General features: G+C 34.7%; 3 protein-coding genes across 6 annotated transcripts; 1 reads left to right on the forward strand and 2 right to left on the reverse strand.

Annotated features, from left to right (window-relative positions):
- Positions 1 to 270: 270 nt before the first annotated feature.
- On the forward strand, positions 271 to 12,177 carry LOC115722530 (kinesin-like protein KIN-12C). Of its 2 annotated transcripts, none has more exons than XM_030651763.2 (32): positions 271 to 982; positions 1,079 to 1,162; positions 1,259 to 1,378; positions 1,470 to 1,583; positions 1,691 to 1,783; positions 1,866 to 2,026; positions 2,117 to 2,191; positions 2,730 to 2,817; positions 2,912 to 2,970; positions 3,055 to 3,118; positions 3,467 to 3,532; positions 3,620 to 3,784; positions 3,870 to 3,974; positions 4,114 to 4,349; positions 4,456 to 4,525; positions 4,605 to 4,658; positions 4,743 to 4,801; positions 4,980 to 5,046; positions 5,188 to 6,790; positions 6,869 to 6,942; positions 7,086 to 8,378; positions 8,467 to 8,574; positions 8,800 to 8,963; positions 9,041 to 9,128; positions 9,214 to 9,288; positions 9,704 to 9,943; positions 10,104 to 10,202; positions 10,289 to 10,422; positions 11,173 to 11,284; positions 11,357 to 11,473; positions 11,576 to 11,712; positions 11,915 to 12,177. In XM_030651763.2, exons 1-32 carry the CDS (start codon positions 485 to 487, stop codon positions 11,934 to 11,936), a joined length of 6,444 nt encoding a protein of 2,147 aa, XP_030507623.2. In that variant the 5' UTR covers positions 271 to 484; the 3' UTR covers positions 11,937 to 12,177. The 2 variants fall into 2 exon arrangements, with proteins under 2 accessions (XP_030507623.2, XP_060959954.1); XM_061103971.1 differs by having other exon boundaries at positions 441 to 982; positions 11,573 to 11,712.
- A 228-nt stretch (positions 12,178 to 12,405) lies between these two features.
- Positions 12,406 to 18,994, reverse strand: LOC115723059 (calmodulin-binding transcription activator 2). 2 transcript variants are annotated; one of them, XM_030652465.2, is made up of 12 exons: positions 18,731 to 18,994; positions 18,185 to 18,304; positions 17,211 to 17,326; positions 16,716 to 16,804; positions 16,526 to 16,571; positions 16,116 to 16,377; positions 15,624 to 15,919; positions 14,970 to 15,368; positions 14,238 to 14,875; positions 13,363 to 13,936; positions 12,908 to 13,216; positions 12,406 to 12,808 (listed from the first exon to the last, which is right to left on the reverse strand). In XM_030652465.2, exons 1-12 carry the CDS (start codon positions 18,768 to 18,770, stop codon positions 12,782 to 12,784), a joined length of 2,916 nt encoding a protein of 971 aa, XP_030508325.2. In that variant the 5' UTR covers positions 18,771 to 18,994; the 3' UTR covers positions 12,406 to 12,781. The 2 variants fall into 2 exon arrangements, with proteins under 2 accessions (XP_030508325.2, XP_030508326.2); XM_030652466.2 differs by lacking the exon at positions 18,731 to 18,994 and having other exon boundaries at positions 17,188 to 17,326; positions 18,185 to 18,217.
- A 67-nt stretch (positions 18,995 to 19,061) lies between these two features.
- Positions 19,062 to 23,850, reverse strand: LOC115723060 (squamosa promoter-binding-like protein 12). Of its 2 annotated transcripts, XM_030652467.2 has the most exons (10): positions 23,022 to 23,843; positions 22,761 to 22,933; positions 22,202 to 22,671; positions 22,040 to 22,114; positions 21,858 to 21,965; positions 21,639 to 21,756; positions 21,399 to 21,540; positions 21,121 to 21,274; positions 20,449 to 21,036; positions 19,062 to 19,820 (listed from the first exon to the last, which is right to left on the reverse strand). In XM_030652467.2, the coding sequence occupies exons 1-10, from the start codon at positions 23,414 to 23,416 to the stop codon at positions 19,329 to 19,331; spliced, it is 2,715 nt and encodes a 904-aa protein (XP_030508327.2). In that variant the 5' UTR covers positions 23,417 to 23,843; the 3' UTR covers positions 19,062 to 19,328. The 2 variants fall into 2 exon arrangements, with proteins under 2 accessions (XP_030508327.2, XP_060959955.1); XM_061103972.1 differs by having other exon boundaries at positions 22,040 to 22,671; positions 23,022 to 23,850.
- Between the last annotated feature and the right edge of the window lie 2,703 nt (positions 23,851 to 26,553).

A 26,553-nucleotide genomic window follows, 5' to 3' on the forward strand; every position in this document is an offset into this window, starting at 1 on the left:
TGAAACTCGATACTTAATGATACTAATAACAATATTGACAAACAATAAGAGACTACTAAATATTATTGGTGCCTTTTAACATTTCTCGTGAATATTTAGATTAGATTTAGAAGTTGACTTTAATTCAAAATTTTGTTGAAGCCGTTATGATTCAAATGTGTAATCATTCATTTAATAACAAAGTTTTAAGTTGATTTTAGTCTAAAACTAATAATTTATTTATTCATTGATAGCTTTTCCAATTTCCCTAGGCGTGGGTAGCAAAGGGGCCAGGGCCCATTAGATAGGCCCACATAACGGACCAATACGAAACGACGTCGTCAGAATGCTTTTCTTAGCTAAGCTAAGAGCGTCATAACAGTTCAAATTGAAAATGGGCGGGCGAGTCTTCTTCTTCTTCTTCTTCTTCTTCTTCTTCTTTCTTTTATAGTTTCTAATCCAAAACCCAAAAAACGAGAAAGAAGAAACAAAAAACCCCAAATTCATGGCGAAAGAACGCTCCAATTTCCGATTGGAAGCGAACGAGAACGAATTCGAGACCGACAGTGATGTCGGGATTCATTTTCCTCCTCCTCGAACGCCTCTCAACACCATTGCCGATCCAGCTCAGTTTCATTCCCGTCGACATTCCTATTCCGATAGAAAGATCGATTACGGCAATGCAACTCCTCCAAGGCTGAGTCGTGTAGTTTCTGGAGCTGGAGCAAAGGTGAAGACTGCCTCTAAAGCTGCGCTGTTATCATCATCGTTGTCTTCTTCTTCTACTTCGTGTGAGGTCGAATTGCCGCATTTTGAGCTACAGCACGATTCTACTTTCTGGGCCGATCATAATGTACAGGTTCTGATTAGAATTCGACCTTTGAGTAGGTTGGAGAGTCACGCTACTTGTTTGAGGCAGGAATCACCACACACTTTAGTTTGGCTTGGTCATCCTGAAACTCGATTTACATTCGATCATGTTGCTTCTCCTACTATCTCACAGGTTATTATACTTCTCTTAGCTCAATCAGTTGTTAACAGGACATTATTTCATTTGTTACTGTTTCATAACGGTCTGCTTCATCTTCCTCCTGTGTAGGAAACCCTCTTTCGGGTTGCTGGACTTCCCATGGTGGAGAATTGCTTGTCTGGTTACAATGCTTGCATGTTTGCTTACGGTCAGGTAATTCCATGAATGAATAAATGAATGTTCTTGTTTCAATAATCTTTTCTCTCTCTCTCTATCTTTATGTTTTTATTGTATTTGATTCTTTTACAGACTGGCAGCGGCAAAACCTATACCATGATGGGGGAGATATCCCAGATTCAAGAAAATCTCAATCTAGATTCTGGTCTAACTCCCCGAATTTTCGAATATTTGTTTAAGAGGATTTCTGCGGTAAGATACTCACTTTTTTTTTCTTTCTTAATTCCTTGACACTTTGTACATCTTCCTCTTACTCAAAACCAAATTGCCAATCTATTTGTAGGAGGAAGAAAGCAGAAGAGAGGAACAGTTGAAGTACAGCTGCAAATGTTCTTTTCTCGAGATATACAACGAGCAAATTACTGATCTTTTGGAGCCTTCCTCAACTAATTTGCATGTAATCAATGCTTTTCCACTTACCTATATCATTATCAGGTGAACTTGAACTAATATTTTTTTTTTATGTTTGATTGGGACTTATTCATATTTTCTTCCTTTTTGTAGCTCAGAGAAGACTTGAACAAAGGTGTATATGTTGAAAATCTTACAGAGTACGTTGTCAGGAACGTTAATGATGTGGTCAAGCTTTTGCTTCAGGTTTGACTTTTACAATGAAGTTAATTTCATCCAATTCTTACTAAAAGTTACAAGTTTTAATCTTGTTTAATGTTTTGTTTAGGGTGCTGCAAACAGAAAAGTGGCAGCTACACGTATGAACAGTGAGAGCAGCCGATCCCACAGTGTTTTCACTTGTACTATTGAGAGCCGCTGGACTAAGGATTCCTTGGCCCATTTTAGATTTTCCAGGTTGAATTTAGTTGATCTAGCTGGTTCTGAGAGGTAAGTTTCTTTTATATGATTGATTAATTCTGGTTTGATTTGTGTGTATGTTTTCCCATGCTTCCAAGTTTGACCAACTTGTTAATCTAGGCAGAAAAGCTCTGGAGCAGAAGGTGATCGTTTAAAGGAAGCAGCAAATATCAACAAATCTTTATCAACCCTTGGGTAACTTTAAGTTCCATTATGTTCTATGTCAACACATTTTCAGTATCTGTCTCGTGACAATACAAATCATTTTTCACTTCTTTACTTGATAGAAACTTTTAGCATATATAGCTTTCCTTGTAGAAATATTCTTTGGAAACAGTGATTATCAGACTAAACATGTATGAACATTCCTACAGTTCTCATTTAAAAACCAAACATTGACGAAGTCATTTCTATTTATGCATAAAGAAGCTAGTGCTTAACGAATGACAATTTTTTGCACGGGGTGCTCAGTTTGATTGACTTTTGTGTATGATTGATCGGTCATAGGATTGAAACTAATTGTAGTGACTAAAATGATTATATGTTGTAGTGACTAAAATGATTAATGTTGGCAATTCCGCCCCCCTTTTACTCAGAAATTTATCTCTCCTTTCCATTCCTAATATACTCTCTTGTTGGAGTTCTGAAAATGAGAAACAGAAATAGGCTAAAAAGGCCATGCTAATGCTTCATGAGTTAGTGTTTTGATTAGCTTTCTTGATCTTTTCTTTAGCTTGGTGATAATGTCTCTAGTGGATTTAGCACATGGGAAACATAGACATGTTCCCTACAGAGATTCAAGACTTACATTTTTACTTCAGGTAAGAGAAAAGTACCGAGACATGAAAATGCTTATAATTTTTTCTGCTCTTTTTCCTTTTGATAACTCAAATACAATAATTTCAATGGATGTAGGACTCTCTCGGTGGAAACTCAAAAACCACTATTATTGCAAATGTCAGCCCATCTCTATGGTGTGAAATGATTCTGAAATTCTGCGCTGTTCCAATTTTTATTTTGTTCTTCATTAAATACAAGTAATTTTTGTTTTCATGCAGTTCGGTTAATGAAACACTTAGCACTCTGAAGTTTGCTCAGCGTGCCAAACTTATTCAGAATAATGTAAGTACTATGTGACTGAAACAATACCAAACCAAGATTCATCAACTTTGTGCCTACCGATTGATTCTACAATTAGCTGATATACTTAGGATCTTATAGAAAGTGTTGTAGAAAATATTTATTGTAGAAACTAATCATTATTCTGTATTGCTGCAAGATCTTATTTGGTATTTATTTTTGCTTGATTCTGGAGAAATATTCCATATTGTTTTGCCTCTCTGTTTATCGAAGTGTAAACTTACTAGTGACAAATGTACAAAATTATTGTTCAGTATTTTTAATTTTTTATAATCAAAGTCATAGAAAAAACACATAATTATTGTCGTTTTTACTCATTTTCTCCCATAGGCTAAAGTAAACGAAGATGCTTCAGGTGATGTAAATGCCCTTCAGCGGCAAATCCAACAGTTAAAGGTATGCGTGTGAAAAATTATGTTCATGAGAATTTTACTGTTATTTCATAATGGCCTGGAATTATGGAATGTTTTTAAACTATAATAGGGTCAATTGTCCTTTCTAACGAAGCACAACTACATTGCAAAGTCTTTACCAAGTTCTGTGCCAAGTGCTCAAGAATCTAGATTCAGTGACTTGTCTGAGGAACATGATTCTCTAGGTGATAACACAGAGTCCGAGCATCAAGTGTTTCATCCTGCTCAAAACAAGGTAATATTAGCTCTCACCTTTATACATTTCCTTCAATCATACATACTGAGGACATGTTCGCTATTAGTACTGACACTCATAGCAGATAAAAACATTGGAAGCTACTTTACTTGGGGCGTTAAGGAGAGAAAAAATGTCAGAGACTGCAATGCGGAAGTTAGAAGATGAACTTGAAAACATGAAATGTTTGGTACGTATCTCATGCCAAGGACTTACCATATTCTTATTTTTCAGAAGTTTTTGATCAGTTTGTATGTTACACTGTTTGTCAACGTTGTAAAAGTGGTTTGCTGTTATGGGGTTAATTTGTTGATACTGCATCTCTTTAGGCACGCCAAAAAGAAGAGGATGCTCAACACAGCAAAACTATGCTAAAGTTTCGTGAAGAAGAAATTAAACGTCTTGAATTGTTGATAAATGGAAAGTTTTCTGCTGAAGAGTATCTTGTGGAAGAAAATAAGGTTTTAAAGGAAGAGATTCAGCTGCTTCGAGCAGGAATGAACAGAAACCCAGAATCCACCCAGTTTTCTGTTGAGAATAATAGACTTCGAGAGCAATTACAAACGTAATTTCTATGAACAATATAAATATGCTATAAATTGTGCTATTTGCTTTATTTTCTTTTTGGATCATTGGATGCTATTGACAATTTGCATCAATTTTCATGTCAGGTTCCAAAACTTTTATGAACATGGAGAGCGAGAATCATTGTTAACTGAAGTGTCAGAATTACGCAATCAGGTCATATTCTTTTTTTTTTCTTTCTTCTTCCAGTCATCTTTGATATGAAACATTAAATTAAATTACTTTGAATTTGCAGCTTCTTGGTTTGCTGGAAGAAAAGGTTCCATCATGCATATATACTAAAAATCAGGTTAAAAATAACTATTCTATTGGTTGTGTAGTGATATTTTAAATTTCAGAGGCTAAGAGTTGATATTATTATTGAAGAATGCAGGATGAGGATGCAGCAAAGGAGTTGGAAGATTGCAGGATTATGAATTCCAAACTAATGAGGTACTTTTTCTTTTTCAATATATATATATTAAAAAAACAATTGCAGTAATGCAGATCACAATTGACTTTCCTATATAATAATGATATCAATTTTTGGGCAACTATCATTTGCCTATTTTTAGAATTGATTTATTAAGTTTAACTACTTTTTATCCATGTTTATTATTTATGTCTGTAGAGATGTTGAAGAACTACAAACAGAATTAAGAAATCATCTGAATTGCAATCAAGCTGCCTCTGATTCTGTAAGGATACTTTACAAACTATTTAAGAAATTGATCCCAAAATGGCTTAGCCATGAAACTTTACTACTCTAGTTTACTAAATGGAGAAAAAATTTATTGATTAGAGTACTCCAATTGATTGTTAAATTATCTTTTCCACAGGTTGAGAGTATATTTATGCAAAGTGACATGAATGAGATGGCATCTTATATCCAAACAAATGACAAGGCTTTGCAAAATGAATTATTGGGACTCCATGATTTAGATAGAGAAAACAATGGTCTGGTAGAAGAAAGCAACAAAGATATTGAAAGAATGGTCTTGCAAGCCAAGTTGGATAGAATGACTAAGGACCTAGAAGAGGTAAGGCTACTCAATAGCCATTTTCAAGAGGAGAAAACATTGGAGTTTTCTTGCAACCAATCAGCCGAACTAGTTCGTGAACAAGTTGAGATGGAGACAGCTAGGACAATTCTTCAATTACAAGAAGAGGTTGATGCAGTTCAGTGCAAACTTGATGAGAGATTATTTGTTATGACTCAAGAAAATACAAAGCTACAAAACATTATTGCAGCTAAAGAGGAAGAAATTAAGGCAGTAAATACAGAGTGGGAAAAGGCAACCTTAGAGCTAACAGGCTTCCTAGCTGATGGCTCTAAATCCCTGAAAAATGTCTCCAACCAAATAGAAAGCATTGCCCATTCATTTCCTCAAGCTAATCTTTGGATTAGCGAACATGTCCAGAGAGCTGCTAGAATTTATGTTGAGAAGGAAGAATCAATTCTGCAGCTCAAGAAGAGCTTGGAAGATGCACAAAACACAGTAACGGACATGGTGCAAAAGCTAAGTTCCTTAAAAGGTGCAACGTTGGCTTTAACTGAATTCCCAGAGTCAGATAATCATGCAATCTCTGACGAACATGTTAGCATGTTGTTGAATGATAAGATCAACATGGTTAAGTTAGAGGAAAAACTCAATTTCATGGAGGCTCAGGTTGTTGAAGCAGAAAAATGTGCTACTCTTGCGTCCATTGTAATGAGTTGGCTCTTTGAAAATCAAAAGGTTGCCCTCAAAAATGAAGCGAAATGTATTGACTCTCCTGCGAAAATGGCCAATCTCGAAATCTCAAAGGCTCTTTTAGTGGAAGATGTTATGGCTGAAGCTGAGTTGACCGGGTTAGAAATATTTGAGTCCAAAAATGCTATGTTGGAACTCAAAGATCAATTCAAGAATTTCGACCAATGTACAGATGATACACAATCAGTTAAAGCATTCAATAATCAGAACTTCAAAAATCAGTGCCATATGCTGCATCAAATAAGAGATGAACTTACCAAAGCAAATTGCAGACTTAAAGTAATTGAAGACTTTGTTCATGCTGAAGTAAATGTATTTGAATGCTCTGCGAATAATGACGACATAGTACATGCAGATGTATGGAGTTCTGATTGTTCTTCATCAAGCTCTGATTTTTCAATTGAAAGTGTGGCTTCCGGAAACTTATCAGATGTTTCTTCACCTATCTGCTCGTCCACGTCACCCAATAAACAAACTGAGCAAATGATGTTGAAAACTGAAGTCTCAACGCCTCCATCTAGTCATCAACATTCAGAAAGTTCAAATATGCCTTTGGAATTTAATGAAGCAACAAATTTACACCTTAAAAAAGAACTAAAGGTGCTAATTGATGCTTTTGCCCTGCTACATATTCGTGTAATCAAACTATTTAATGGTTTGGAGTTTGGAGTTTCTGCTGACCAAGAAGGTACATATTTCCTTAAAACTCGAAATAATAATTATATTTTTCAACCACGTTCACTAAGCATCTCATGATGTATGGCAGATTTGAAACAGTTGATTCCTTCATCAGATTCAACATTGGAGAAAGCTAATGTATATTATGATTATACTAGAAAGGTAAAATAATTGTCAACTTACTCTTGTGCATGACCAACTATATTTCATTAGGGGAAAACAGTATTTGTTTGACATCACCTATTTATTATAAACAAACAAAAGATTACAGGAATTTATACTCTGGTGACATTCTCTGCATGCAGGTGTCGGCTGATGAGAAAACTGAGCATGCTACAAGATTCATGACCAAATTCGAGGAAGCCCATGCTACAATAAAGGAAGCTGATTTTATGTTGAATGCTTTGGTGGAGGCTAATGAGAATGCAATGCAGTTGACTGGTGTTTGGAAACACACAGGTGAGGAATTGATGATAGAGCGAGCAAATTTGATAAAAGAAGTTGAACATTTGAAATCTACAATACTTGTGAAAGAAAACGAGAACAAATTACTTCATGATGAAGCGAATTGTAGTTTGGTAGAGATTGCAAGTTCATTGTCTTCGCTTGAAGAATGTTATATGCAATTGAAAAATGATGAGGAGAAACTAACAGCAACATACTCAGATGTATTTTCTATGGGAATGGAAATGCTACAGTTCATAAGCAACTCAAGATCATTTCTAGAAGATATATGCCTTGAGATTGTGGGGAAGAATTTTGCTGCTTTTATCCTATACCAATGTTCTGTTGGAGGGCTAATCAGCAAAATCCGTTCTTCAAATGTAGAAACTGATACTGGCCGATTCACTCACGAAGAAAGCAATGCGGTAGTGAACAAGCTGCAAAGTATTTGTTCCAATGATGGCGATAAGACTATAATTACTAGTAATAAGCTTGTTGCTGAAGGGACTCAGAAAGAAGTAAAGAGCAGCATGGAAGGCAATGATATGTGCTCATCTAATGATTATATGATAAATGAGAATTTAGCACTCAAGAAAGAATTGGAACGGAAAGAAGTTGTACTGGAGGGTTTGCTATTTGATTTTAGTTTGTTGCAGGAATTAACATCAGACAAAAAGGATATCAAGGAAGAATCTGAGAAAATTGTTTGTTCTTTAAGTCAAGTTCAACTTGAGCTAGAGGCTAAGTCAAGACAACTTGATGAGTTGTTGGTGCAACATAAAAAACTTGAAGGTCGTCTCATTGATACCGAAGAGGCTCTTGTTTTGTCGGATTCTAATCTTGCTGACGCTAATGGCACAATTGATATCTTATCGGATCAAAATGCTGAGTTGAAGATGATTCTAAAAGAACTTTATCTCAAAAAATCCGAGGTTGAAGGACAACTGGAAGAACAGAAAGAGATAGTTAGTAGTTTGGAAGAGGAGCTGCTTCAGCTCACTTCTTCAATAGACAGAAGAATTGAAGATAATCTAAGAAGGGTCACTAGTGAGAAAGACCAACTTCAAGACGAAGTTCAATCCTTGAATGATAAACTAGAGATGGCCTATGCATTAGTTGATGAAAAAGAAGCTATAATAGTTGAAGCTCGCCAGGTAAACATTTCAACAACTCTGTTTCTTTCTTTTTTCGAAGACATCCTTGAAGGTAGATTGCACCTCTTACAAACTAAAATCTTTTTAGGTGTCTGAAGCATGTAAGATATATGCTGAACAGAAGGAAGACGAGGTTAAAATTTTAGAACGTTCTATTGAGGAGCTTGAGTCTACCATAAATGTACTTGAAAAGAAGGTATGCTACATTTTTATTTGAGTTTTTAGTTAATCTCTTCCTAGACAATTCATGTTTTATCATACATATGTATTTATATATGAACTAATATAAATTACTTCTGACATGTAATCATCGACACATACAAAAAAAACGTGTTTGTTGAACATTTCACATGGTCTACTTGTTAAATGATAAAACCTTTATCATAGAAAATTAAAAACTAGCATTTATCTGTGGTTTTAGGTGTTTGAGATGGATGATGAGGTAGAACAGCATCGGTTGAGCAGAGACTCATTGGAATTGGAACTCAATGCTCTAAAGCAGAGATTGCTAACAGTGGAAAACTTAACAGAAGATTTGGATTCAGAAAACTTGAATGTTGAACATTCTGAAAATCAGATATATAGGTTAGAAGTATGCCCTTATATCTTAATTAAATAAATACTTTATTTTTTGTAGGTCTAATAAGCTAGTTTTAATGCAGGCAACTGCATAATAAAGCCTTGGAACTTCACCAAGCTCAAAGTCGAATAAAGCTTCTTGAAGAGGAAAGAGATGAACAAGATAAAGAGGTACCATCTTGTTATGTAGTGTTTGTTACCAACTGTTTATTTGTTGATTTGCTTTATTTTAACAATTTGTTGTAACGATTTGAAGATCAACCAATACAAGGAGTATATCACTGAACTCATGTTGCATGCAGACGCCCAAGCTTCTCAATACCAACAAAAGGTACTAGTAGTAATTATTGGTTACCTGAATTTTTGCTTCTATGACCGAAAACCTAGATGTGATTTTTCCATATAAAATGAAAAGAAAATTTTTAGATATTCGGATTCGGTATGCTACTTTATCAAACAGAATAATGGTGGAGATTCTAAAACTGAAAGCTATATAAATGCATTTCCCAAAAGTTTCACTGTCCTTCAGAATTCACCTCTGAAGACTTCTCTCAAGTGTTTTGCTAAAGAGACATAATATACTCATGTTGTGCTCAAGAAGTTAGCCTAAAAAAATTATGATGTTGCTATTTGATTTCAAGAGGATCCAAGTTCCATTAGTTAGGCTCTGATCACACATGGTTTTACATTTCTTATTTGGCATAACTATTTGAAGTTTTGAACTGTCATCTGCTTCCTTCTGACAGTATAAGACACTGGAGGCCATGGTTCGTGAAGTAAAAATAGATTCAACAAGTTCAACATCTACAGTTCCAACATTGAACAAAGCAGATAAAAGCTCAGTAAGAACAAGGGGCTCAAGCTCACCATTCAAATGCATTTCTAGCATCGTTCAACAAATGAGTGTGGAGAGGGATCAGGAATTGTCATCAGCCAGGTTCCGTATTGAGGAGCTAGAGGCAATTGCTGCTAGTCGACAGAAAGAGGTAACGAAGCTGTCATTGTAAAATACATTTCTTCTCTACAAGTCTTTTACACATAATCAAATACATAAATGTACTGCATAATTAGACATGTGTATGAGTATTCATGGTTCAGAATAACCATTACTAGAAGAAAAATACTTACTCCATCGCACTGAATCAGGTGTGTATGCTGAATACTAGACTCGCCGCAGCAGAAAGCATGACACATGATGTGATTCGTGATTTGCTTGGTGTGAAATTGGACATGAATAACTTTGCAGTAAGTTTAAGACTTGAAACTCTCAAAGATAGACATCAACAACTGCATTTCTCACTTGTTTGCATTTTGGTTTTAAAATATTGTAGAATTTGATGGACCATTACCAAATTAAGAAGCTTGTGGAGGATGTCCATCAGCAAACCGAAGACTTTCAAGAAAAGGAGGAAGAACTTGCCCGCTTAAGGAAACAAATTAAAGATTTAAATGACGAAAGAGAAAGGTTAGTTCCATTCCATCAATTTACTAGCGATTATAAGAACTGATATCCACAAATATATTTCTCAATAGGGTGTTCTATTAGAGTCAAATAGTTTTAGCAAGCAACTTCGATTGAAATCGGCCTACCTAGTGCAAAGTCAATTAGGATCTAAAAATAGTGATCTGATCTAAGAAAGAATAACGACTTCAATTATTGGTGAAGAAAAATAGCCTTGAGTATTAAGAACATGAATGACTTTACTCATCACTGGAGAAAAAAACTCTTCACTCCAACATATTTCACTTCTCGTTTTAACTACGTTAATACTGATAGGTTTTATGTTTTGATCAGGGACCTCCTTGTTATTTATTTATTTTTGGTAATAAGCACCAAATTTGTTAATCATACCAAAAAAAAAATGAAAAGTGTAATTGGTGGTGAGCTACATATTTAATTCATTTATCAACTAGATTGCTCCTCTAGGTTGGTGAAAAAGTCACCTTCAAAGTTATTGAAACTTGTGATAATGTGTTATGATGACTGAGTAGTTGATTCATTTACATGGTAAATGCATGTCGACATTGTCAGTAGCAAAGGAACGAGTCCTTAAGCAACAACTTCATGTGTTTCAACTACTCAAACAAAGCAATTGTCTTGTGTTAGAATTTCATCAATGAGAAATAATCTTTTCAAGTAATACGAACAAAGCAATGTTCTTGTCATTGTTGTATGAATTCTGGGCAAGTAATCAATTTTTCCTTTACGATGTAGCTGCATACTGGAAATGAATATGAAGGAAGACAATTTACTTAATGCCCAAATAACTGCTGAACAACTACAAGAACGACAGAGCTTTCTTTCTAAGGAGAATGAGATGCTGAAGGTATGTACTGAATATGCTTTTGAATAAAAAAATATTGGGTCTGATCTTATCTGCAAATGTTTTTATCTATAGAGGGACAAGGCCAAACTGAAGGAAAAGATTACAGAACTGGATGAAATGGTGAAGACACTTCTTGGAACAAAATCTAAACAAGAGCCAACTCACTCTCACCAAACTTCATTGACCAAGGTGTGGCTTATAGGGCGTTATGCTTTGATATGTTGAACATATATAAACACTTAATTTACAGTGTTTTTTGAGATTCAACTAATGGGGTCTGTTTGGTAGCAGAAGAAATTGAAATCGGTTGTTGATGATGGTGGTGATTTTAGCAAGAGGCTTGAACAGTCTGAGAAGCTTCTTTCTCGCGTAAATGGTGAACTTGCTCAGTACTATAAATCTCATGGCGAAGGAACAAGTAACAACAGGTATAGTTTTGAAAAAAAAGACTAACTTTAAATTATAAGAACACTCACAACACTCTAAAATAGATAAGTTTTAAAATATTTAGAAAAAAAAAGTAAATGCTCTAAATTCCCTCTTCATTTTAAAAGTAAAAAACTAGTTTGCTCCTGTTAGTAGACTTTCTCTAAAAGCATTTTTTTAAAAAAATTAAATAATAATAAACAGGAAGAAGAATCAAGTTGGTTGAGGTGGAACATTAATGGAATGCTACTGCTATGGTATGGAATGCTACTGCTATGGTATGTATGTATCGTGGTGTGATTTTATTACAAGTAAGAAAGTCGATAATTAGTACTGGTCAATTGTAATTAATAACAAGAACCCACGAGTAAATAGTTGCTTCCATTATTTTAGGAAATGCAATTATTTTTTTACTAATTAATAATATGTTGGTTTGCATTTTTACGTATTAGGCACTTGCCTATACCTACGTTACATGCTTTGATTGGATCTAGAATTTTAACAAGAAAAAACTACATTAGCTTTACAAAATTACCCTTATTACAAGATTACTTTTATTGGCTTCTCCTCTTTAACTTGCATTTTTTCTTGAAAAAAAAATCCAAAATAAGAAAATATATACTTTGGAATGTACGTTATTCTTCCTTTTAAAATCAAAGATCCAAGCGAGGTTTATTAAACAAAAAACAAGGAAATATGAAACTTCTTAAAATGAATTATATGTTCATATATTACAGTTTGCTTTGCTTGTAATTATCAATATATAGTACTGTAATCTTTGGTGTAAGAGCTGATCTAATCTTTCCTACATCCGTGTCATTGAAATCTAATTATCGTTTGTCAAGAAAGTTACATACAATTACAAATATAAATACCAAACCATGTACAATTTAGAATTTTTTCTCTACTATCTCCCTATGTACTTTTTGTAATTAACAGTCTTAAGTATGTAAACACTGTCAGAGCTAAGATTTTACCAGAGCCGATTAACATGGAAAAGGTGCTCTGAATCCACTCCATTAGTTCTCCCACTGGTCAATAACACACTATTTTGAACTATGAAATTTTCTGTCATGCACTGTTCTCATCCTCACCAATCTGTTTAAACATAAAAAAAAATATCATCAAACAATTACTATTTCCAAATGTTTTCTGCTCCCAGATATTTGAAGGAAAAAAATAATAGAACAAAATTACCTCAAACTTCTCAAAATTAGTAACTAGCCTCATATATTGCTCACGTGCTTCAGGATGGCGAACCATTGACTTTACTCTTGCAAGAGCTTTGTCTACAGCAGCACATTTCTGTTTTCTCCCAATTACAAGATATTCATAATCATCACTTCTTTTTGTATCTCTTGATGCATCTTCAGTTGACCTTTTGACCCGAAACCCCCGCAAACCAGAACCTTTTCGCCTCCAACGAAGTATTAACTTTTCCAATATGCTGACGGACCAGACAACCTTCTTATACTGTTTCCGAACTTGATGTCCTCTCACATGAGCCTGAAAAGTATGATATAAGAGATATAATTAACACCAATGACACATTTTATCTCGAATGAAAAGGATGAAGAACAGGAAAAGAAGAGCAAATTATGCAGTACAATGCATGCACGCACGAGATAAACATATGAAAAAACCACATAAGCCTGAATCTTAACAATACGGCTGCGAATATCCAAGAATTCTTTCCTCCCTTTCCAGCCACGATATTTCTTTTGAATCTTCTTGGCTGCAGAATGAAGGTAATCTTCAAAATGACTTGACTTCTGTACCTTGTTTAAAGAATCCAGAACAAAAAGGTCAACCGAATCGTTGGAAACATTGTCCCCGCTCTTGGTTAATTGTTTATGACGGAATAAGTGATTCCTAAAGGCAGCTTGGATTAAAGCGGCTGTATGAGCTGATTTTCGAAAAGCAGCTAGAGAACCTTTAAGAAAATGGTTATCAGCATCCAACTCTGATGAGAAACCTTTCGAGTCATTATCAATTGAACCTTCAGCAGAAACAACGACATCACAAATATCTGCTACATTCTTGTTAATGTTCAATGAAGAAAGATGGCTTGTCAAATCTGCTTCGGCCAAATATCCCGCTATTCCTTTATGTCCATTAATTGAGGCTAGATCAGCTGCTTTTTGCCCTCCTGGAAAAGATGGAGTTGGGTCATCAACCGCACCTGGGGCACCACCCAATCTGACCAGTGCTACAACTGTTTCCTCTCTAGATAAATGATAAAGATACAATTGATTATAGATTTCAAACTCTTAATTCTTTATCTAATGAAAACATGTTGAACTTGCCTTTTATCAACATGTCAGCACTTTATGCATGAGATAATAAGTATTCAACTAGCCCAAAAAGTATTGTGTAGTGTACACATACCATGCTCGATCTTATAGACAGGGACGACAAAATATCGAAAAATGCACAGCTAATTGTGTGTATTTTAAAAATTACAGGCGGTTGTTTTTAACATACGAAGCATTTGTATAACAAAGAGTATAAAAGACAGCAACCTCACCTCCCAAAACATGATGCCCAATGAAGCGCTGTTCTTCCACGAGCATCTCTGAAATTGGGACTGACACCAGCAGCAATTATGGGACCGATAGCCCATTGATAACCAAGAGCAGCTGCTAAATGGATGACTCCTAGGCCTTCATCGTCGAATACATTAGGCCCTTTACCTTCTTCGTGAATTTTGAAAACTAGCCATTGATGAAGTCTATCCTTAAGCAAATTTTGAATCAAGATATCACTCGACGTCAAGTGGTTAGTTTTGATTCTCGTCGAAGGTACATTATCTATAATCTTACACTTGTCACAATCAAGAGAACAATTTAATGACTTCCTCTCTGGGCCTATATTCAACAATTTTCCTAGCCGTATCTGTAACCGTAATTCATCATCTGGTGCTCTGTTGTCAGCAATGACCTGAGGTTTCTCCCGATATTCAAACTCCCTCACCTCGCTGCACGCCAATCTATTACTGCAGGTAACATAGAATGGAACACGTCCAGGTGCATGTAAAGGAGTTCTGCATCGAATGACATTATCAATAACAACTTCAGCAGGAACCTCAATTTCACCGAACATACATCCCCATTTCGTCTCAGAAGAATGCTTTTTGCTACCCAAAAATCTACCTGCTATTAAAACCTGAAATTATAGCAAAGACAGTAAACATTTAAATTACCCATTATTGGAATCTAAACTTATCTTGCACTTGATTTTTCCTCGAATTTGCTAATACCTTTGTCTCAACACCCGTATAAGTCCAATCTGGTGAAATGTCACAAATGCTGAATAACTGTTCCTGGGAAAGAGATGGACCAAGTGAATCAATCTCCAACTGCATATGGTGTGATAAACTAGATACTTCTTTGTCTTCGTTCTCAGCATCAATTGCATTCCAATAATTTCCAGAGTCGGAAGCCATCAAGGAATCATCACAATCGACACCGATTTCTTTGTCCATCCATCTCCCAAAACTATCTAACTTTTTCAGCTCTACTGATTCATTGTTATTTGCAGTTCCATCTTTATCTTCCGATTTCTTCTCAACTTCATCAGTGAAAGTTGCCACCATCTGAGGATCAGAATAAAACTGAAAAGGGGCGCGGGTGGAATTAAAACCATGCTCTTGTGACACCTGAAAAAACAAAGTAGATCACTTGAGAAACTTCTACACAGGGAAAAGTAACAAAACAAAAATTGAGAAAGAAAGGTATAAGATAAATAATATATTACATGAACATTTCTTGATGAACACATAAACACGGCTGATTTGACACCAAAATCTCTTCGTCACGGAAGGATACGGATGTATATATCGTAATTTTAAACAGATACAAGGTATCAGGATCCATAATATACACTATTATACAGCTGACAGCAAAAAACATACCTGAATTTCTCTCTTGGGACCTGACGGTGCCTCCTGGATGCTTGTGCTTGTTATCAATCTATCACTGTAAGAAACAATATCATGAATTTTACCACCAATATCCAATCTAGCATCAGTAAGCTTATGAATTATAAAGTCAGCTCCACCAGGTACTGCAACATCACATTTCTGATCAAGCATACTTTCTTCTTCATGTTTGGTTGAGCCGTGAGCCCAGAGCGATGATCCAGCAGAATGAAACAATTTAGATCCAGGATACCATGAATCAGTAGGGTTCCTGGATGACTCTCCGATTCCTGAAATGCAGCAAAGAACCATGTTGGACACGGCACACTCACTTTTTCCCCTTACCTTAAACTTTGGGAACTCGAAGCCCAACACTAGTTTGCAGTAACAATTTAACAAATGGCCCTGGAGTCCATCCTGACAAAAGCCATTTATAATTTATTTTTATTTTAAAAGAATGTATAAACACATTGTTATCCACATTACCTGCAACTCCATCTGAAAGCAGTGATGTGTTATGTGATATGGAACCAAAAGCAGTTTGAGTGAGAGAAGCTCCAGAATTATCACCCGAATCCACATCCTCAAGCGATGATGTTGGTCCATTCCAATCAGCTCTGTTTGAATTGGATGCAAAAGAGTTTTGAATTGCTGGGGCAGGTGAGTTTTCTTGTCCAAAACTATTTAGAAAGCTTTCAAATGGTGGCCTGGGGGTTGGTAGCATACGGGATATGCCAGACTTGTAACCCTGAAATGCATAAAAGAAAACATAGTTGCATACCCCCCAAAAAACAAGGGGTTGGAGTGGAATCAATAAATCTAGAGCAAGATGTAATAGTTAATGTAACAAATCCAACCAAAAAGAGAATGAAAGACAAGATGTTTTTGCTGTGTACCTCTTTTATTTCTCTATAATGCACGAGAACAATGTGCTCTAATTGTCTGAAAAAGTAACAAATAAACACGGCGGGAATGGAAGTGAGATATAATATCTATGAAGTTGACATTTAAGATGCAAAAGTTCTAATATACCTACAATTGATGAAGTGTGCCGTTAAGAGAGAAAGAGACATTAGATATACTCACCCATCAAGCATCCAATAACTCCGCCGCTGGAAGCTCTCATTATCCTCTCCATGGGCATAATAACAGTGAAGAACATCCACACTGCCAGCCTGAAAAAAGGAAAGGGGAAAACTAATTTACTAAAAGCACAAACAGCAAACACAATCATTCTTAGGCCACAGAGAATAATTTTGCAGGAAGGAGGAGAACCAAGGAGAAAATGGTAAGATGGTAACACATAACCATTTGCAAAGAACTACTAGGTGGTGTAACCTTTAGGCATGACATATACATATAAAGTACATTTTTATACATTGACAATAAACCATAAAAGCAATTTTATTTCTAACTAATCACACATTTCAAGTGGGGAAAGGCTTCAAATCTCAGCTACCTAAGATTTAAAAAAAAATCCTGCTCTAAACTATGAGGGTCAAACTACAAAGGCAACGACTAAACAACGTTTCAGGTCAATCAAAAAAGGTGAACTTACTAATAATAGATTGAACTGCACACCTTCAACTTTTCATGAGCTTCTTTCACTGTTTTCCCATCTTTCTTTTTCCTCCACCTGTGACCATCCTTACGAAAATATCGTAGCGCTTTTCGATCAAACAGGAACAGAGAGCCAGCTGAAAAACAACAAGGCTCAGTTGTTGATGGCATTTACACAAATATGCTTACATATACTACTCCATAAAATTTCCCCAAACTCTAAGGACCGTTTGGTATGAGGGGTTTACAATTTTCACATTATTGGGAAAGTTGAAGAAGGTAATTTAATAATTTGGAAACTTATATTACTATGTTTGACTATGCACTAGAATCTTATTTTTGATTCCTAGGAAGAACATAACTTTATGTGCAATTTTGGAACCAATCCATCCGAAAAGTTGCAACTTTTAAAAGAGAAGAAATCTAATCCCGTCAATCCCTCAATACCAAGCCTGAAAGAGCACTCTCTAATACGATATCTACACATTGAGGCCTTATTTCGACGACCCTTATGGACAGGTCGGGGGCAACATAAACCCAACCTTGTGTTCAGTACTTCAAGTGTTCCCCTAAATCACATTATAGGAACTTCAAAACTATATTTTTGCAATCATAAGACTACTTAAAACTTCCAAGTAACCCCCTAAAACTTCCAAGTAACCCCCTAAACATAAGTAACTATAATGCATGTTAAGCCTAATAAATAAGACACTAGGTAATATCAAGAACTAATTAAAACAAATTGAGTTATTATTATGTTCACTAATATAATAAGAATATTAATAATTCCATTTAAGATGAACTAGCAAAAACCTCAAAAATATTCCAAAATCAAAAAGGGCAAAGCCTACTTCTAGTGGATCAAAAAACATCATAATTTCCAGGTAACACAGTACAATCACCACATTTCTGTACAAAATTGTCAGCTAGTGTAATATCTAAACTTACATATAACATTATATATAAATATATAATGATAATTTTGAGTAAAGAACCTGGAGGCCTAACAGGTGGATCTGGTGTTAATTGGAACTTGAGATAGTTGCGAAGTATTTCACAGATTTCAGTGGGTCGTAGCCAACGATGTTGTGCTTCTTGAAGTATCTGTTCAAGGTCTGCCATTTAAACCAATGCATAAAAAAGATTAAAACTTTATTATTTATTTTATTATATAATGGAGGAAGCTAAATAGAATAAACGAGGTAATCATTATGTTAATGCAAGATTGGTTGTTAATTGAGATAATCAGCATTGCCCATTATGTAAATAATGTGTTCAAATCAAAACTAAATGAATTGATTGATTGATTTTGCTTCGTTTTCAATTATGTGTCACATTGGCATTGAAATGGTGATCAAGTAAAACCTAAACCAGAAAGATTAGATGATGATGATGATGATGATGATTGCAGGTAAAGATAATAGCTTCATTTCATAATGATATATATATATATATATATATATATATATAAAAAAAATTGATCAAAAGAGAAAGAAAATAAAAGGGTATTAAGATCAAAGCAAGAAAGATAAGAAAGTGACCTAATTGTTGATTGGGAATAAATCTTTTGAGCTCAGCCATGATGAAGGAAGGAGGAGCAGTAGGGTCAGAAAAACCCTAAATAGATTTTCATGGACCAAACAAAAAAAAAAACTATAAATTTAGGAGAAAGGGAATCCAATGAAAATATCAAATTCGCAGAAGCAGCGTGTAGAAACCACTCAAAAATCAAAACTTTAAAATAAAAAAGCTTTCTTTTTTCTTAGAACCATTTATCAAATGAAAGACAAGACACATAACAAACAAAGTCAATACTTTTTTTTCTTTTCCTTTCTTTTTTAAGACAAAAACTTTAACTTGGTTCCACGTGGCACCTCTCAAATTTAAGCTTTTATTTATTTTGATAATTTAATTTACTATTTTGAAGTAAAATTAAAGACAAAAACAAAACTAATGCACTATTTAATGATTCCTTTTTCTTTTTTACTACAATACAATACAATACCAATTTTTATTGATACCAACAACACTATAATTGTTATGTGTACAGTTTCTTTCATAGTAAGAAACAAAACAAGGCATTTCATTTTCATCTCATATTCCAATTCAATGACTCAGATCAGATCAGATCAGATCAGATCAGCTTGATCCATACTTCAACCTTTCCCACCTGAATGGCTTGAACACATATAGTACTTCTGGTGAGCTCTTAAACAGCAAAGCAACACAAACACACACAGCAGCAATGCCCACCAAACACATCATTGCTGGTTTGTACACTAAAGAATTTCTCCTCTTATGTTGCATTTGCCTTTGTTTATGCCAATGCCATCTTCTGCAATATTCCTTCATTTTGTACTTTTCGATCTCCATGTTCCCGCCTTTCCATCTCTGCTTCTGTTGCTTGTTTGTGTTGTTGTTGTTGCTGTTGTCGTCGTCTAAGATGTCAACCGCCACATGCTCGCTTTCTGATGATGCTGATGTTGTTGTTGTTGTTGATGATGATGATGGTATATTGCTCATTTTTCTCTTGACAAGTTGAATATAGGAGTAGTGGCCTCTTAAACATGCATAATCATTTGGTGTCAAACCTTTTTCATCTCTTGCATTTTTCCACACTTCAATTCCCACCTGAATAAGTCCATTCACACTTAGGTGAAAATTGACATTTTTTAATGTCATTTTGCAAAACAAGTAAGATTTTTTCCCATTGAATTATGACTCTTATAAAGTTTTGCCCTCTGAACTATTTTTTGTTGCAAAAAACTTCTTCCCGAACTACACAAATCGTTAAATATATTTCACATGCAGTTACATTCGGCTCATTTTTTAAAACAATTTGTTTATGTAACCATAAATTACAGTTTTAGTTGCAATACGAGGGTCTATTTAATAACTTTAACCCACTCGAAATCCAACTTATAAATATTAAACATACAAATATTAACTCTAAAGATACATATACATATTCTCGTTAGATTGTTATTTATGTATTTATTTGTTATCTGAATTCTTAAACTAGCCAGATAAACGTCACATTAGAGTGCTACATTAAAAATTTGTTTAAAGAAACGAGCTGAATGTAACTGGAGGGAGATATTTGCAACAATTTTGGTAGTTCAAGAAAAAAATTTGCCAAAAAAAAAAGTTCAAAGAGCAAAACTATACAAGGGTCATAGTTTGAGGGGACAAATCCTGTTTACTTTGTCACACAAACTCTTTGTTATGTATTGTTAGTTTCTTAAAGGAACAAATATACCTTTCCTGGATCATCTGTCAAGGCATCTAACACACCATCACAACCACCTTGATTTGCTGCAACATGTAGAGGAGTTAACCCCATAGCACCAACATGATCAGCTTTGAATAACAACACCTGTGACTTGTCCATAATTTTCTGTGGGATTACAAATTTTAACAAGTTATCAACCATAGGCTGGCTATTTCTCTGCACAGCTCTATGGAGAAGGCTCATATCTAGTATTGCAACCTCAATGGAAGGATGTTCTCCAGCATCAACTATACCTTCAAACAAAATGCACAAGAGTTTCTTAACAACACAACACCAGTCATGGTCCATGGAAAACTCCATGAGCTTCTTGAACCGTCTGAAAGGGAATAAATCCGAGTTGGGATCCATAGGACCTAATCTAAGTTTGGCATGACTTCTATGAAGAAGCCACCCCATTTCATGTACAAAGTCAAGAGCCTGATTCTTGGCTTTAACAGCATCACCAGCAGTCTCCTCCACCTCTATTGCACCCTGCAGCATACATATTTCGGTACATACCTCTTTCTCTGCAACTATGAATGGAAAAAAACTGCTGCTGAAGCCATAATCTTCAACCTGAAAGAATAAGAAACACAATCCTATTTTGAATATGCTATTCTTAAGCAAGTTCAAAGATAGAAACAAGCTATGTATGATCACCTCTATGAATCCTCGCCCTGTAACCGTTGGTATAGAACAGGAGAATTTAAGGCGTTGGATCTCATCATGCTCTGCGGTTGTGCTAGTTGTGTTGTCCACCAACTCATTACAAAATTCTTGAACCAGATACTTCCCATCTAATGCACACATTAACCTGTCACTCAGTAGAATTCATCAACTGCAGACCAGGGCCGGCTCAAGGGTGGGGCAGCGGGCGCTCAAGCCCAAAAAACCCTTTAACAAAAAGGTTCCAAATGTTAGAAGAACTTGATAAATACCTCATGCTGGGGTGAAATAAGTTGAAGCCTTTCACTTCGAATTGAGCTCTTTCGGACAATGCAACTGCAACCGGTTTGATGCTTGAAATTCTACAATTTTTATAGCTTTTCTGAGGTAAGAAAGTGTCTAAGACAATTTGACCTGCATGACCATAAATATAGTAAAAAAAAATGAAGACATGAACAACATTATGAGTTAAATCTAGCTATAAATATGGAGAAAGAAGAGGAAGGAGACACCATTGTGCATAAAAGCTACATGATTTTGCACCCTTGAATACACCCAACCAGTTCTCCAGAAAGGATCATTGGATGCAGCTAGTAGCCTCTTCAAACAAGATCCAAGATCACATTGTAACTGATAAAACGAAAAAACTAGTTTCACTTAAGATCAAACAAGTTTTCAGTAGAGTACAACAATGATATCAGAGATTCATAACCAGCATTCAAGTGTTGTACCTCCTCCCAAGTCATTTGCTCTAGATGGAGATATATTGTAAGGATGACACAGCCTGGTCTTATGTAACTTTCGATATCAGTAGGAAGATGAGATAACCAGTTGAGGATCTAAACAAACAATATGAAATATCAAACTCTAACTTCAGTTGCACAAGAAAGATACCAAAGCAAAAGTTATGTACCTGTGCCCTCAAAAGGAAAGGAAGATCTTCAGGCTCTTTCCCAAAGAGTTTGAAAACAATTCGATTAGTTCGACTCTGGAAATAAAAGGAAGAAACTTCTGATGATAACAAAAATGAACTCAAAGGAACATTGAACAACAAATCTTCATGAAAGTTAAGAACCTGAGCCTCTCCACTAGAACTAGAATTCGAGTTCTGTCTCGGGTAGGATGATAGAGGATTATTAAGAGAAACAGTATCTGAAGTTAGTGGCAGATGTGAATCATCATACACAATATTCAAGTCAATATTGTTAAGTTTGATAGATTTGGCTGAAAATGTTTGCATATTGCCATCATTTGAATCTACTCCACATACTTTCTTGAGTGTCATATCTGATACAGACTTCAAAGGAGTTCCAAGAATGATGGGCTCATCATTAACCTTAGAGGCTGAACCAAAAAGGGTATCTGAAATAATTCTCATTGGCTTTTGTGAGGCCACAACAGAAGTGCCTGCATTAATTAAGCCTTGGGAATTTTGCAGCACCGTCGACATGTACCTCCTTCCATCGACTGAACTCGAAATGTTGGCCAAATTCTTCAACAGACAAGACAAAACATCTTGATCCCTTGTTTGATCAGAGCTGTTTGCTGCAAATCACACAAGGACATATCTGTATAGTCAAACAAGCCACTACAGCTTAGAACATGAGATGACTCAAGAGACAAAGAGAACTAACAATGCATATTGGAGAGTATCCTTAACAAACTTAACAACAGATAATTAGTGTTCTTTTCATCATGAAGTGTGGAATCAGGATGTGTCTTCCTCCTCCTCCTCCTGTTATTATGGCCAGCCAAACGCCGACGACAACTCCTCTTCCCTTGATCAAACTCTTGAAGAAGATGAAACCTGCATAAAAAAATAAGTATCTATTTCCATCTATCAAAAGACCAAACATCAAAATTTACTAACTATAACACTAAACAAAAAGTAAAACCTGCTGCATTGTTGACAAAACCGCTGCATAGTATTCGAAACAAGTGCTTTAGTTGCTTTGGAATGCATATCACAGACTTTATGCCTTCTGTTATAATCCTTGGCTGTGGTGAGATCAACTGAACAATCTTCCACTTTACACATGACACTTTTACTACTACTAGTCTCCACTGTCTTCAGCTTCTTCACCTCTGACTCCTCTGATATGCTAAGCTTTAACTTGAGTGAAACATTTGATTCTTCTTCATGAACAAGTAGAGCCCTTTTATTTTTGGACAATTGAGCTGAGGAAGGGACTGAGTTCAATGATGGGGTGGCATTGAAAAGATCACCATCCCATCTCCAATCATTTAAATCCCATTCCAAACTCCCCTTGCCACCAATTTTAGCCTCCATTTTTTTTTTCTCAGACCTCACTTAGTAACTGAAGAAACATAATATTAAAACACCCCAATTGCTAGAAACTGAAGAAAATATAATATAGATAAGGATTAGGGACCCCCCTTAATATTAATAATGAGACAAGAACACTATGCAAATTTTGTCATTATATTTTCTTTTTTTTCAGGAAGAAAGAGAAAGGAAACAGCTTTTGTTTTCTTATGATCTATTTTTTTCTTTTCAAAAAAAAAAAAAAAAAGAAAAAATATTGAAAATTTAAGTTACACTCACTCACCAATATTGTAAACTAGAAAAGAAAATAAAAAAGGAATCTTTTAATGCCACTTTCAATGTTCTCTTCTGTCTTTCTTCATAGGATGTCATGTTAAGTAATAAATCCTTAAACTGTTGTGTTGCCCCTTTGTTCACGGCTGCGTGCATATACAGCTAGCCCAGTTCAACAAGTCACAATTGGAATAATAATTAAAGAAAAAAAAAAGAAAGTAATTATGTGGGAAAGTAAGAAAGAAAAAGTTGTTTTTGTATCTTTATAATTACATGTATAAACCAATAAAGATTTAAGCTTTACCAGCACTAATGTACCGGATCCCACAGAAACTCTACAATTAAGTGTACTTTGGCTAGAGTAGTACTAGGATGGGCGAGAAGCCTCGTGTTGCACCCCTAAAACTTTGAACCCCGTAATAAAATTTTAATAATTGGATAAATGTTATGTTTGGCGTGAAGCTTGGTTTTTGTTGCAAATGGAATATATGTATGATCATGTGACACTAGCTGGTATTGGTCATAATAGCATAATGGTGTGAAAATGAGAAATTAGGCCCAAGATTCCAACTTTGAGACATAGATCTGTTTTCTACTTTAAAAACCAAGATATTTTTTTTGTACTAAATAGAGATAAGAATTCAGTAGCAGCAACAGGATCTAGATAGATAGTAGTACTAGTTTACTCACTTCCATAGGAAATGATAATTGATTGATAGATATTTTTGTTGGGTGATGAAGTGGAAATGGAAGTGGAGGTGGAGCCAAAGGCTATCTATAGTACTACTACAGTTACTATTGGGTTGGTTTGGTAGTATTAATAATGGAGAGATGATGAGTTTGTTTTTCTTTTTAGTACAATATTGTCTTTGTTGTAAATGGAGGCAAATCATATTTTCACAACTAAACTAAAGTAACCTTACATTATACATACATTGCAACACATATAGTATACATATAGCAGTTTTGTTATAAGTTACCAGTACCTAATACCACTTAAATATTGTATAGTGAATTAGCGATATTTTATTATTGAATAATATTATCACACATAAATTAAATATAAAAATATTGAATCATATATAAAAACATGAACTACTCACTCATCACTAATTAATTTTAAGATAGAACTTCATTATTCTTGTTAACTATATTTCGTTATTTTGTTGGTTATTTTTAAATATTTAATTATTTAATATTTATTAAAAAAATATTGAGTATTTTTATTTTTATACTTTATAACAGTTTTTTTTTTAACTTTTATAGAATTCCACATAGAAACTCATATAACAACTAATGGAGCAACCTAAATCGCAATCAAAATCCGTATAGCAACTCACCTAGAAACTACCAGAGCAACTCAAATCATAAATTTGAAAAAAAAAATAAAAAATAGTATATGGGGTAATTCACCAAAAATATTTCTTTTACACATAACCAATGATAAAAGAAAACAAAAAATTACAAATTGAAAGGGGATGAAGAAAAAAGTTGTATATATAAAAAAATGTTTAATTTTGGTTTAAATTATATTTTTTTTATAAATAAGAATTAGATATATATTTTATCTATTAAGCTTTAAAAAAATATTATATGTGTTATGAGGAGTGCTACCGTTAACCTCCTGTTACAACCTCTTAGTCAACTTCCATGCCCGAAAACACATGTCGGAATATTTTTTTTCAATTTTTTTTTCACGGTGGTATTTGTTATGCTTACAACATCATCCTTGTAAATTTTTGAAAAATTTCGAATAGTTTACAATGCCGAAAATACGTTTGAAGTTTTTTGAATGCGCGTGGTAAACTGGAATATCAGGCACTCTATTTTCGGTATTGTAAACTATTCAGAATTTTTCAAAAATTTACAGGGATGATACTGTAACTATAATGAATACTGCTATGAAAAAAAATTGAAAAAAAAATCTTTCGGCATGTGATTTCAGACATGAAGGTTGACTAAGAAGTTGTAATAGGAGGTTGTAATTAGCATTCCTCATGTGTTATATCATTTTTTGGACTATTTAATAAACAAGTCAAATTGTATGTCACGTGGCATAAATAATAATTCTTGCAACAAATACATTGTGGACAAGTTGAATAAACTCAGGACTCAACCTGTGAGGCGACTCCATTTAAATAAGGATCACAAGGTTCATAAAATGAGATATTTCAATATTGTTGGGATGTTATTTCGATAAACTTTCAACATCTCGTAATACAAGGATCTAGTAGCTAGTCGTAATACAAGGATCTAGTAGCTGATTGTAATACAATGATTTTGTAGCTTGTTGTAATACAAGGATCTTGTATCTAGTTGTAATACAAGAATCTTATATCTCCTCGTATTACACACTCTATAATGTATCTCCTCATGTTACACACTCAACAATGTATCTCCTCGTATTACACAATTAGCAATACATCTCCTTGTATTACACACTCAGCTATACATCTCATCATAATGCACACTCAGTTATGCATCTCCACGTATTACACACTCAACCATGTATCTCCTCGTATTACACACTCAGTTATGCATCTGCTCACAAACAACACGGTCTAATCAAGTCAAAATCCACTTCTTTGTAATTTTAACATAAACAGTTATTTACACTTATCCAAATGTATAATTGTACGTGAAACATGGACATTAATCACTCATTGTTAATAATTAATGTATAGTTAGTTAGGTTGTTACTTGAGTTAGTTATGTACACTTTATTTAATAGATGTAACTAATTATTGTTAACTGTATTCGGTCTCTCTCCTTGTATACTGAGCTTTGCTCATTCATTTCTATGAAGAGAATTTTTTCCACATTTCCATTCTTGAATCTCAACATGGTATCAGAGTAAAAAAAAAAAA

Source organism: Cannabis sativa, chromosome 9 (genome assembly GCF_029168945.1).
Source record: "Cannabis sativa cultivar Pink pepper isolate KNU-18-1 chromosome 9, ASM2916894v1, whole genome shotgun sequence".
Lineage (NCBI taxonomy): Eukaryota > Viridiplantae > Streptophyta > Magnoliopsida > Rosales > Cannabaceae > Cannabis > Cannabis sativa.